Here is a 14,660-nt window from a genome sequence, read left to right as displayed (position 1 = left end):
AGACATCCCACAAGACACCATCCGTCGTCTCATGAGGAGCATGCCGTTGTCGAGCATGCATCGGAGCATGGGGGCCACACAAGATATTGAGAAGCATTTTGAGTTGCAGAAATTTAATTTTGGCAAAATGGACGAGCCTGCCACATCATTTTTTCACTTTGATTTTCGGGGTCTCTATAAAATTGAGCCCTCTGTAGGCTGAAAACTTTTATTTCCATCAAAGATGTGGCATCCTTTCGTTCCTAAGACATGAAACTGTCCATATCAGGATAGATATCCAACATCATTTTTTTTCACATTGAGATCTGATATGTTTTCAAAGTGTTCCTTTAATTTTTTTGAGCAGTGTATATACAACTATATATATCTATATGTATTAATTTATTTATATATGTATATATTTACATATAAATATACATAGATATATACATATACAAATAATGATGTATTTATAACTATAAATATATGTATTTATATGTATATATATATATATATATATATTAGTGCTGTGAAAAATAACGCGTTAACGCGTTATGAGTAAATTACAGGATTAATTAGTTAATTTTTTTAACGCATTTAACGCATGCGCAGAATGAGCTTCAGTCCGTCTGTTGTTGGTCGTCTCTCCAGCAGCATGTCATTCTGTCTCTAGTGTCGCGTTAACACGACTCCGATCTCCGGCTCGCGCGCCGCAGAGCTCGGATGCCGGCGTGTGCGCGCACATCGGGACGAAAAGAAGTCACTTATATACATATATATGTATTTATATATATGTATTTATATATATATGTAGTTATATATATATATATGTATTTATATATATATGTATTGATATATATATATATGTAGTTATATATATATATATGTAGTTATATATGTATTTATATATATATATGTATTTATATATATATATGTATCTATTTATATACAGGACTGTCTCAGAAAATTAGAATATTGTGATGAAGTTCTTTATTTTCTGTAATGCAATTAAAAAAACAAAAATGTCATGCATTCTGGATTCATTACAAATCAACTGAAATATTGCAAGCCTTTTATTCTGATTTATTGCTGATTATGGCTTACAGCTTAAGAAAACTCAAATATCCTATCTCTAAATATTAGAATATCATGAAAAAGTATACTAGTAGGGTATTAAACAAATCACTTGAATTGTCTAATTAACTCGAAACACCTGCAAGGGTTTCCTGAGCCTTGACAAACACTCAGCTGTTATAAATCACTTGGTCTGAGGAAATATTAAAATTTTATGAGATAGGATTTTAGAGTTTTCTTAAGCTGTAAGCCATAATCAGCCATATTAAAAGAATAAAAGGCTTGCAATATTTCAGTTGATTTGTAATGAATCCAGAATGCATGACATTTTTGTTTTTTTAATTGCATTACAGAAAATAAAGAACTTTATCACAATATTCTAATTTTCTGAGACAGTCCTGTATATGTATTTATATTTATATATATGTAGTTATATATATATATATTTATATATGTAGTTATATATATATATGTAGTTATATATATATATATGTAGTTATATATATGTAGTTATATATATATATATGTATTTATATATATATATAGATGTAGTTATATATATATATATGTATGTATTTATATATATATGTAGTTATATATATATGTATTTATATATATATGTATATGTATTTATATATATATGTATTTATATATGTATTATAGTGCTGTGAAAAATAACGCGTTAACTCAGTTAATTCAATTACAGGTTTAACTAGTTTTGTTTTTTTAACGCATTTAACGCATGCGCAGAATGAGCTTCCAATCCGTCTGTTGTTGGTCGTCGGGACGAAAAAAAAATCACTTGCAAAATGAGCTTCCAATCCACCACTTCAATCTGAACTCTGTCCGCTCTCATGCAGACGGTCTGTTCATCGGTAATGATCCTTCCGCAGGTTCACCTCCGGAAACCTTTGTTACTACTTCCTGTAGATCAGGGTCTCAACACGTCGATCGCGACCTGCCAGTCGATCGCGGCGTAGTGTCGTAGATCGCATGACATTAAAGAGATTGGCCCGCCCCTGACATGTTCTCTAGAGCACGTCTTTGTTCTTTATTAAACTAAACAACGTCTGTTGTTGATCGTATCTCCACAGCAGCATGTCATTTCTGTCTCTTCGCGTTGCGTTAACATATCGATCTCCGTCTCGCTCCACAGAGCTCCGTGCGCGCATCGGGACCGAGCAAAAAAAGTCACTTGTCAATCTGTCCACCTTTAGATTGTATCATGGTGAGTTAATGGTTGACAAACAAGAAAAAATGTTCTGTTTAACCCTCCTGTTACCTTTACATTTACTAACATATTTTACCCTCGGGGTCAATTTGACCCCAGCAATTAAAACCTCCAGAAAATTATTAGAATTAATATTGCTTCCCAAGTTTAAGTGTGAGGTACTTTATGTTTGTTTGTTGACTACCTAAATAGCCCTTTAAATAAATAAAAAAGTTGATATTTCTTATGTTTGACACAGTGAAAAACAGCCTGGGGTCAAATTGACCCCAAAGAACACCGACATTAAACATTGAATGGGGTCAAATGGACCCGAAAGGCAACAGGAGGGTTAAACATTCTGTTTAGGATGAAGATGTATTCATGTTCCATATGGAAGAAAACTGCTAAATAACTGCTGAGTTGCAGCACCATTGTATAGAAGAATGTATAAATGTATATATCCGTCTTTTGTCATAAAACTCTATGTTCTCACAAAATATACCGAGAATATTGGTAATATGTGATTAATCATGATTAATCCACAAAAACCTGTGATTAATCCGATTAAAAATTGTAATCGTTTCACAGCCCTAGTATTTATATATATATATGTAGTTATATATATATGTAGTTATATATATATGTATTTATATATATATGTAGTTATATATATATGTATTTATATATATGTATTTATAGATATATATGTATTTATATATATATATGTAGTTATATATATATATATGTATTTATATATATATGTAGTTATATATATATATGTATTTATATATATGTAGTTGTATATATATATATGTATTTATATATATATATATGTTGTTATATATGTAGTTATATATATATATGTATTTGTATACACTACCGTTCAAAAGTTTGGGATCACCCAGACAATTTTGTGTCTTCCATGAAAAATCACTTTTATTTATCAAATGAATATAAAATATAGTCAAGACATTGACAAGGTTAGAAATAATGATGAATATTTGAAGTATTAATTTTGTTCTACAAACTTCAAGCTCAAAGGAAGGCCAGTTGTAGAGCTTATATCACCAGCATAACTGTTTTCAGCTGTGCTAACATAATTGCACGGGTTTTCTCATCATCCATTAGTGTTCTAAGGCGATAACACAATGTACCATCAGAACACTGGAGTGATGATGAAATGGGCCTCTATACACCTCTGGAGACATGTCATTAGAAACCAGACGTTCCACCTAGAAGAGTCATTTACCACATTAACAATGTAGAGAGGGTATTTATGATTAATGTTATCTTCATTGAAAAAACTGCTTTTCTTTGAAAAATAAAGTCATTTCTAAGTGATCCCAAACTTTTGAACGGTAGTGTATATATATGTATTTATATATATATATGTAGTTATATATATATGTATTTATATATATGTAGTTATATATATGTAGTTATATATATATATATGTAGTTATATACACTACCGTTCAAAAGTTTGGGATCACCCAGACAATTTCGTGTCTTCCATGAAAAATCACTTTTATTTATCAAATGAATATAAAATATAGTCAAGACATTGACAAGGTTAGAAATAATGATGAATATTTGAAGTATTAATTTTGTTCTACAAACTTCAAGCTCAAAGGAAGGCCAGTTGTATCGCTTATATCACCAGCATAACTGTTTTCAGCTGTGCTAACATAATTGCACGGGTTTTCTAATCAGACATTAGTCTTCTAAGGCGATAACACAATGTACCATCAGAACACTGGAGTGATGATGAAATGGGCCTCTATACACCTCTGGAGACATGTCATTAGAAACCAGACGTTCCACCTAGAAGAGTTATTTACCACATTAACAATGTAGAGAGGGTATTTATGATTAATGTTATCTTTATTGAAAAAACAGTGCTTTACTTTGAAAAATAAAGACATTTCTAAGTGATCCCAAACTTTTGAACGGTAGTGTACATATATGTATATATATAGTTCTAGGGACAGTGACCTCTGACCTCTTCAGGTTGAAGACATGTTTACATCTGTCCTCATGAACATCACTCAGCAGGTTGTTGACAAACAAAGACAGACAACAACAAGCAGGACGTCCCTGCTGAGGGGCGGAGTCTCCTTCATGATCACGTGACATCTCCTCAGTCCTCTCATTGGTGAAGTTCTGAGGACGCACAAGGCCCCGCCCTCTTCTCGGCCTTCCCAGAGTTCCTAGCGGCGCCGGCGGCGTCCAGAGAGCGTCGGTACGCCGCGGAGAGACGGCACAGGACGCCAGGCCCAGGGCTGGGGGGGGACGTCGGCCTGGGGGGCGTCGGCCTGGGGGGCGTCGGCCTGGGGGGCGTCGGCCTAGGGGGCGTCGGCCTGGGGGGCGCCGGCCTTATGAGTCATCAGCAGCTCAAACAGAGCGCTGACCTCACACAGCAAGGCCCCGCCCACTGGGCACGCCCTATCCACCTTCTTACCTGAGGAGGAGGAGGAGTTATGAGGCTTTACGTTATGGCGCACTACTTGTTGACGCTCTATGTTCTGACGATGTATGTTCTGACGCTCTATGTTCAGATGATGTATGTTCAGATGATGTATGTTATGATGCTCTATGTTCTGATGATGTATGTTCTGACGCTCTATGTTCTGACGATGTATGTTCAGATGATGTATGTTATGATGCTCTATGTTCTGATGATGTATGTTCTGACGCTCTATGTTCTGACGATGTATGTTCTGACGCTCTATGTTCTGACGATGTATGTTCTGATGATGTATGTTATGATGCTCTATGTTCTGATGATGTATGTTCTGACGCTCTATGTTCTGACGCTCTATGTTCTGACGATGTATGTTCTGACGCTCTATGTTATGACGCTCTATGTTCTGACGACGTATGTTCTGACGCTCTATGTTCTGACGATCTATGTTCTGACGCTCTATGTTCTGACGCTCTATGTTCTGATGCTCTACGTTCTGACGCTCTATGTTCTGATGATGTATGTTCTGACGCTCTATGTTCTGACGCTCTATGTTCTGACGATGTATGTTCTGACGCTCTATGTTCTGACGATGTATGTTCTGATGCTCTGTGTTATGACGCTCTATGTTCTGATGATGTATGTTCTGACTCTCTATGTTCTGACGCTCTATGTTCTGACGCTCTATGTTCTGATGATGTATGTTCTGACGCTCTATGTTCTGACGATGTATGTTCTGACGCTCTATGTTACGACGCTCTATGTTCTGACGATGTATGTTCTGACGCTCTATGTTCTGACGATGTATGTTCTGACGCTCTATGTTCTGACGATGTATGTTCTGACGCTCTATGTTATGACGATGTATGTTCTGACGCTCTATGTTCTGATGCTCTATGTTCAGATGATGTATGTTCTGACGCTCTATGTTCTGACGTCGTATGGTCTGACGTTCAATGTTCTGACGATGTATGTTCTGACGCTCTATGTTCAGACGATGTATGTTCTGACGCTCTATGTTCTGACGCTCTATGTTCTGACGCTCTATGTTCTGATGATGTATGTTATGACGCTCTATGTTCTGACGATGTATGTTCTGACGCTCTATGTTCTGACGTTCAATGTTCTGACGCTCTATGTTCTGACGTTCAATGTTCTGACGCTCTATGTTCTGACGCTCTATGTTCTGACGATGTATGTTATGCCGCTCTATGTTCTGACATTCAATGTTCTGACGTTCTACGTTCTGACGCTCTATGTTCTGACGCTCTACGTTCTGACGCTCTATGTTCTGATGATGTATGTTCTGACGCTCTATGTTCTGACGCTCTATGTTCTGACGCTCTACGTTCTGACGCTCTACGTTCTGACGCTCTTCTTTCTTCTTCCCTCTTTTTTTAGATCTTTTTTTTAATTTTTACTGCTGTTATTTGACAGTTTGTATTTTACCGAAAGTGGAGAAGGAGGAGGAGTCCAGCGCCTCTGGGGGGCGGAGCTTGTCTTCAGTGGACGGCGGCGCGTTGGGGAAGAAGACGTTGTCGTGGTAACCGGCGCTGAGCGGGACGGACAGCCGGGACATCCAGGACACGTCGTCTGAGGAGACCAGAGAGGCCCTTAGACCTCTGGACCAGGACCACAGGGACCACGAGGGACCAGGAGGGACCAGGAGGGACCACGAGGGACCAGGAGGGACCACGAGGGACCAGGAGGGACCAGGAGGGACCAGGAGGGACCAGGAGGGACCAGGAGGGACCAGGAGGGACCAGGAAGGACCAGGAGGGACCAGGAGGGACCAGAAGGGACCAGGAGGGACCAGGAGGGACCACGAAGGACCAGGAGGGACCACGAGGGACCAGGAGGGACCAGGAGGGACCAGGAGGGACCAGGAGGGACCAGGAGGGACCAGGAGGGACCAGGAGGGACCAGCAGGGACCAGGAGGGACCAGGAGGGACCAGGAGGGACCAGGAGGGACCAGGAGGGACCAGGACCAGGAGGGACCAGGAGGGACCAGCAGGGACCACGAGGGACCAGGAGGGACCACGAGGGACCAGGAGGGACCAGGAGGGACCAGGAGGGACCAGGAGGGACCAGGAGGGACCAGGAGGGACCAGGAGGGACCAGGAGGGACCAGGAGGGACCAGGAGGGAGGACCAGGAGGGACCAGGAGGGACCAGGAGGGACCAGGAGGGACCAGGAGGGACCAGGAGGGACCACGAGGGACCACGAGGGACCAGGAGGGACCAGGAGGGACCAGGAGGGACCAGGAGGGACCAGGAGGGACCAGGAGGGACCAGGAGGGACCAGGAGAGACCAGGAGGGACCAGGAGAGACCAGGAGGGACCAGGAGGGACCAGGAGAGACCAGGAGGGACCAGGAGGGACCAGGAGAGACCAGGGGGGACCAGGAGGGACCAGGAGGACCAGGAGGGACCAGGAGGGACCAGGAGGGACCAGGAGAGACCAGGAGGGACCAGGAGGGACCAGGAGGGACCAGGAGGGACCAGGAGGGACCAGGAGGGACCAGGAGGGACCAGGAGAGACCAGGAGACCAGCAGGGACCAGGAGGGACCAGGGGGACCAGGAGGACCAGGGGGGACCAGGAGGGACCAGGAGGGACCACAAGGGACCACGAGGGACCACGAGGGACCACAAGGGACCACGAGGGACCAGGAGGGACCACGAGGGACAAGGAGGGACCACAAGGGACCACGAGGGACCAGGAGGGACCAGGAGGGACCACGAGGGACCAGGAGGGACCACGAGAACCTGAGGACCAGGAGGGACCAGGAGGGACCAGTAGGGACCAGGAGGGACCAGGAGGGACCAGGAGGGACCAGGAGAGACCAGGAGGGACCAGGAGGGACCAGGACCAGGAGGGACCAGGGGGGACCAGGAGGGACCAGAGGGACCACGAGGACCAGGAGAGCCAGGAGGGACCACAGGGACCACGAGGGACCAGGAGGACCAGGAGGGACCACAGGGACCACGAGGGATCACGAGGGACCAGGAGGGACCAGGGACCACGAGGACCAGGAGGGACCAGGAGGGACCAGGAGAGACCAGGAGGGACCAGGAGAGACCAGGAGGGACCAGGGGGACCAGGAGGGACCAGGAGGGACCAGGAGGGACCAGGAGAGACCAGGAGGGACCAGGAGGGACCAGGAGGGACCAGGAGGGACCAGGAGGGACCAGGAGGGACCAGGGGGACCAGGAGGGACCAGGAGGGACCAGGAGGGACCAGGAGGGACCACGAGGGACCAGGAGGGACCAGGAGGGACCAGGAGGGACCACGAGGGACCACGAGGGACCACAAGGGACCAGGAGGGACCACGAGGGACCACGAGGGACCAGGAGGGACCAGGAGCCTGCAGGTGAAGCTTCACACAGTTGACTCTCTTTGTGTCAGCAGAGACTCTGAGCACCGTACCAGGAAATAACACACACACACACTCACACACACACACACACTCTCAAACACACACACACACACTCTCACACACACACACTCACACACACACACACACACACACACTCACACATTGAGTTGGTGTGGACGTAGACTCTGTGTTATTTCCTGGTTTCTTCCTGTTTGCTGTTAGTCTCATTGTGTTTGTTCTGAACTGTGAAAGGTCAACTTCCTCTTTGTTTTCGTGTTTGTGTGTGTGTGTGTGTACCGTTGAGCATGTTGAGGGCCTCTTCCAGCTCGGGGTCAAGAGGTGAGTCTCTTCCTGGTTCCCAGTCCACATCTCCAGCCTCACTCTCTCCATGTCCACTGTCCTTAGTGCTCAGCCAATCAGAGCAGTCCTGACCTCCATATCTACACCACACACACACACATACACGCACACACACACACACACACACACACACATTCATTTGCCATGTTACCCCACTAGAGAGCTTGTAGTACCATGTTACTCCACTAGAGAGCTTGTAGTACCATGTTACCCCACTAGAGAGCTTATAGTACCATGTTACCCCACTAGAGAGCTTGTAGTACCATGTTACCCCACTAGAGAGCTTGTAGTACCATATTACCCCACTAGAGAGCCTGTAGTACCATGTAGTACCATGTACCAACCCGGACCACCCTCTCCACCACCTCCTACAGGGACAGAGGAGTACTTTCTCCAGACGTCTCCTCACGCTCCGCTGCCACAAGGAGAGATACAGGAGAACATTCCTGCCGACGGCTATGAGGGCTCTACAACAGTTCACCTCTTGCCAGATCACCTAACCTTCTTCTTATATTTTGTGTTTTGGTTTTTTATTCTTGTGTGTTGCTGCTACTGACTCGACAAATTTCCCCTTGGGGATTAATAAAGTATATATCTATCTATCTATCTATCTTACCCCACTAGAGAGCTTGTAGTACCATGTTACCCCACTAGAGAGCTTGTAGTACCATGTTACCCCACTAGAGAGCTTGTAGTACCATGTTACCCCACTAGAGAGCTTGTAGTACCATATTACCCCACTAGAGGGCTTGTAGTACCGTAGTACCCCAGTAGAGGGCTTGTAGTACCATGTTACCCCACTAGAGGGCTTGTAGTACCATGTTACCCCACTAGAGAGCTTGTAGTACCATGTTACCCCACTAGAGCTTGTAGTACCATGTTGCCCACTAGAGAGCTTGTAGTACCATGTTACCCCACTAGAGAGCTTGTAGTACCATGTTACCCCACTAGAGGCTTGTAGTGCCATGTTACCCCACTAGAGGCTTGTAGTGCCATGTTACCCCACTAGAGGAGGCTTGTAGTACCATGTTACCCCACTAGAGAGCTTGTGGTACCATGTTACCCCACTAGAGGCTTGTGGTACCATGTTGCCCACTAGAGAGCTTGTAGTACCATGTTACCCCACCAGAGGCTTGTGGTACCATGTTGCCCACTAGAGGCTTGTGGTACCATGTTGCCCCACTAGAGAGCTTGTAGTACCATGTTGCCCCACTAGAGGCTTGTAGTACCATGTTACCCCACTGGGAGGCGTGTAGTACCATGTTACTCCACTAGAGGCTTGTAGTACCATGTTGCCCCACTAGAGGCTTGTGGTGCCATGTTGCCCCACTAGAGAGCTTGTAGTACCATGTTACCCACTAGAGAGCTTGTAGTACCATGTTGCCCCACTAGAGGCTTGTGGCATACTGTTACCCACTAGAGAGCTGGTACCATGTTACTCCACTAGAGGCTTGTAGTACCATGTTACCCCACTAGAGGCTTGTGGTACCATGTTGCCCACTAGAGAGCTTGTAGTACCATGTTACCCCACTAGAGGCTTGTGGTACCATGTTACCCCACTAGGGCTTGTAGTACCATGTTGCCCACTAGAGGCTTGTGGTACCATGTTACTCCACTAGAGGCTTGTAGTACCATGTTGCCCACTAGAGGCTTGTGCCATGTTACCCCACTAGAGGCTTGTAGTGCCATGTTACCCCACTAGAGAGCTTGTAGTACCATGTTGCCCCACTAGAGAGCTTGTACCATGTTACCCACTAGAGAGCTTGTGGTACCATGTTACCCACTAGAGGCTTGTGGTACCATGTTGCCCCACTAGAGAGCTTGTAGTACCATGTTACCCCACTAGAGAGCTTGTAGTACCATGTTGCCCACTAGAGGCTTGTAGTACCATGTTGCCCACTAGAGAGCTTAGTACCATGTTACCCCACTAGAGAGCTTGTGGTACCATGTTGCCCCACTAGAGGCTTGTGGTACCATGTTACCCACTAGAGGCTTGTAGTACCATGTTGCTCCACTAGAGGCTTGTAGTACCATGTTACCCCACTAGAGGCTTGTGGTGCCATGTTACCCCACTAGAGAGCTTGGTACCATGTTACCCACTAGAGAGCTTGTAGTACCATGTTGCCCCACTAGAGAGCTTGTGGTACCATGTTACCCCACTAGAGGCTTGTAGTACCATGTTGCCCCACCAGAGGCTTGTAGTGCCATGTTGCCCCACTAGAGAGCTTGTGGTACCATGTTACCCACTAGAGGCTTGGTACCATGTTGCCCCACTAGAGAGCATGGTACCATGTTACCCACTAGAGAGCTTGTGGTACCATGTTGCCCACTAGAGAGCTTGTAGTACCATGTTACCCCACTAGAGGCTTGTGGTACCATGTTGCTCCACTAGAGGCTTGTGGTACCATGTTGCCCCACTAGAGGCTTGTGGTACCATGTTACCCCACTAGAGGCTTGTGGTACCATATTACCCACTAGAGGCTTGTACCATGTTACCCCACTAGAGGCTTGTAGTACCATGTTACTCCACTAGAGGCTTGTGGTACCATGTTGCCCCACTAGAGAGCTTGTAGTACCATGTTACCCCACTAGAGAGCTTGTGGTACCATGTTACCCCACTAGAGGCTTGTGGTACCATGTTGCCCACTAGAGAGCTTGTAGTGCCATGTTACCCCACTAGAGGCTTGTAGTACCATGTTACCCCACTAGAGGCTTGTACCATGTTGCCCACTAGAGGCTTGTGGTACCATGTTACCCCACTAGAGGCTTGTGGTACCATGTTGCCCACTAGAGGCTTGTGGTACCATGTTACCCACTAGAGGCTTGTGGTACCATGTTGCCCACTAGAGGCTTGTAGTGCCATGTTGCCCCACTAGAGGCTTGTAGTACCATGTTGCCCCACTAGAGAGCAGTACCATGTTGCCCCACTAGAGGCTTGTAGTACCATGTTACCCCACTAGAGGCTTGTGGTACCATGTTGCCCCACTAGAGGCTTGTGGTACCATGTTACCCCACTAGAGCTTGTGGTACCATGTTGCCCACTAGAGGCTTGTAGTACCATGTTACCCCACTAGAGAGCTTGTGGTACCATGTTGCCCACTAGAGAGCTTGTAGTACCATGTTGCCCCACTAGAGGCTTGTAGTACCATGTTACCCCACTAGAGGCTTGTAGTACCATGTTACCCCACTAGAGGCTTGTGGTACCATGTTGCCCCACTAGAGGCTTGTGGTGCCATGTTACCCCACTAGAGGCTTGTGGTGCCATGTTGCCCACTAGAGAGCTTATAGTACCATGTTGCCCACTAGAGAGCTTCCCACTAGAGAGCTTGTGGTACCATATTACCCCACTAGAGAGCTTGTAGTACCATGTTGCCCCACTAGAGAGCTTGTGGTACCATGTGCCCCACTAGAGGCTTGTGGTACCATGTTGCCCCACTAGAGGCTTGTGGTACCATGTTGCCCCACTAGAGAGCTTGTGGTACCATGTTGCCCCACTAGAGAGCTTGTGGTGCCATGTTGCCCACTAGAGAGCTTGTAGTGCCATGTTGCCCCACTAGAGGCTTGTAGTACCATGTTACCCCACTAGAGAGCTTGTAGTACCATGTTACCCACTAGAGCTTGTAGTACCATGTTACCCACTAGAGAGCTTGGTACCATGTTACCCCACTAGAGGCTTGTAGTACCATGTTACCCCACTAGAGGCTTGTAGTACCATGTTACCCACTAGAGGCTTGTAGTACCATGTTACCCCACTAGAGAGCTTGTAGTACCATGTTACCCCACTAGAGCTTGTAGTACCATGTTACCCACTAGAGGGCTTGTAGTACCATGTTACCCACTAGAGGCTTGTGGTACCATGTTACCCACCAGAGGCTTGTAGTACCATGTTACCCCCACTAGAGCTTGTGCTTGTGGTACCATGTTACCCCACTAGAGCCCAGCCAGTACCATATTGCCCCCACTAGAGGGCTTGTGGTGCACCATTGTTACCATCGCACCCCCCTTCTAGAGCTTGTAGTACCATGTTACCCACTGGAGGCTTGTAGTACCATGTGTTGCCCACTAGAGGCTTGTACCACTAGAGGCTTGGAGTGCACTAGAGGCTTGTACCCCCAGAGGCTTGTGTACCATGTTGCCCCACTGCTTGTGTGGTACCATCACGTTGTACCATAGACTGTGGGGTGTATTCCACTGAGGCTTGTAGTACCATAGGGCTTGCAGGAGCCACGCACTGGTGCTTGTTGACCATGTGCCACACTAGAGGTACCATGTTGCCCACATGTGCCCCCTACTAGAGCCCCATTACCCCACTAGAGGCTTGTAGTACCATGTTACCCCACTAGAGCTTGGTACCATGTTGCCCACTAGAGGCTTGTGGTACCATGTTACCCACTAGAGCTTGTGCCATATTACACTAGAGGCTTGTAGTACCATGTACTAGAGCTTTTGTGCCATGTTTTACACACTGGTAAGAGAGTACTGTACCATGTGTGCCCAGACTGTAGGAAAGAAGGAGGAGGAGGTAAGGAGGAAGAGGAAGGAGGCAAGAAGGAGGAGAAGGTGGAAGAGGGTGGTCCTGGGGTGACAGTCAGTCAGTAGAGGCTTGTACCCACTAGAGCTTGTGTGGCGGTGCCATGATGGACCCACTAGAGGTCGAACAGGTGTCCATGAGGGTACGACAATCTTTCCCCCTTGGTGACCTGGAAGTGAACAGGACCTGGAGGAAGGCAGATTGCACCCCCTCTGGGGCTTGATGTCTGCAGCCACCTCACATCCACTTCTTCATCCTGAGACACTGCCACACTCACACACTCACAGTCACACTCCACACACACTCCACACACTCACAGTCACACACTCACACTCCACACACACTCACACCTCACACACACTCCACACTCAGTCACACACTCACACACACCTCCACCTCCCACACCTCACACACACTCACACACACTCCACACACACTCCCACACTCCACACACACACTCCACCTCACACCTCCACACACACTCACACTCCACCTCCACACCTCACACTCACACACTCACCTCACACACTCCACCTCACAGTCACACTCCACACACACTCACACACTCCACCTCACACACAGTCACACACACACACCTCACACACACTCCACCTCCTCACACACTCACACTCACACACTCACTCCTCCTCCTCTCACTCCCACACACTCACACTCCTCACACACACTCCACACACTCCACACTCACACACACTCCTCACACTCCACACACACTCCTCACTCACACACTCACACACTCACACACTCACTCACACACACTCACACTCACTCACTCACACACTCACACACACACACACACACTCACACACACTCACACACACACTCACACTCACACTCACACACACACACACACTCACACTCACACTCACACACTCACACACACACACACACTCACACACTCACACACTCACACACACACTCCTCACACCTCACACACACACACACTCACAGTCACACACTCACACTCACAGTCACACACTCACACACACACTCACAGTCACACACTCACACACACTCACAGTCACACACACTCACACACACTCACAGTCACACACTCACACACACACACTCACACACACTCACACACACACACTCACCACACACACTCACTCTCCACCTCACACACTCACACACTCACACACTCACACACCTCACACACACACTCACACACACACACTCACAGTCACACACTCACACACACACCTCACACTCACACACACACACACACTCACCTCACTCACACACTCCTCCTCACACTCCACACACTCACTCACAAACACACACACACTCACACACACTCACACACTCACACACACTCACACTCACACACTCACACACACACACTCACTCACACTCTCACTCACACTCACTCACACTCTCACTCACACACACACACTCACAGTCACACACTCACACACTCACACCTCACACACTCACACACACCTCACACACACCTCACACCTCACACACACTCACACACACACACCTCCACCTCACACACACTCACACACTCACACACTCCCACACTCCACCTCACACACACTCACACACTCACACACTCCACACACTCACACACCTCCTCACACACTCACACACACACACACACTCCACACACACACCTCCACCTCACACACACACACACACACA

The 14,660-nt window shown here is 46.8% G+C and overlaps 1 protein-coding gene across 2 annotated transcripts in view; it reads right to left on the bottom strand.

Moving 5' to 3' along the window:
- Nucleotides 1-4,128: 4,128 nt before the first annotated feature.
- The window catches only part of pcdh12 (protocadherin 12), a 28,169-nt gene continuing 17,637 nt past the window's right edge, over nucleotides 4,129-14,660 (bottom strand). For both annotated transcript variants that reach the window (XM_056440744.1, XM_056440745.1), the window contains exons 3-5: nucleotides 8,402-8,544; nucleotides 6,177-6,320; nucleotides 4,129-4,724 (exon numbers count right to left, since the gene is read on the bottom strand). In XM_056440744.1, coding sequence (XP_056296719.1) covers nucleotides 4,609-4,724; nucleotides 6,177-6,320; nucleotides 8,402-8,544 — 403 coding nt within the window. In that variant the 3' untranslated portion in view covers nucleotides 4,129-4,608. The remainder of the gene's footprint in view (nucleotides 4,725-6,176; nucleotides 6,321-8,401; nucleotides 8,545-14,660) is intronic.

Source organism: Pseudoliparis swirei, chromosome 20 (assembly GCF_029220125.1).
Source record: "Pseudoliparis swirei isolate HS2019 ecotype Mariana Trench chromosome 20, NWPU_hadal_v1, whole genome shotgun sequence".
In the NCBI taxonomy this organism is placed as follows: Eukaryota; Metazoa; Chordata; class Actinopteri; order Perciformes; family Liparidae; genus Pseudoliparis; species Pseudoliparis swirei.
Note: the sequence above shows the minus strand (reverse complement) of the source record. Positions and strands in the feature narration are given on the sequence as shown.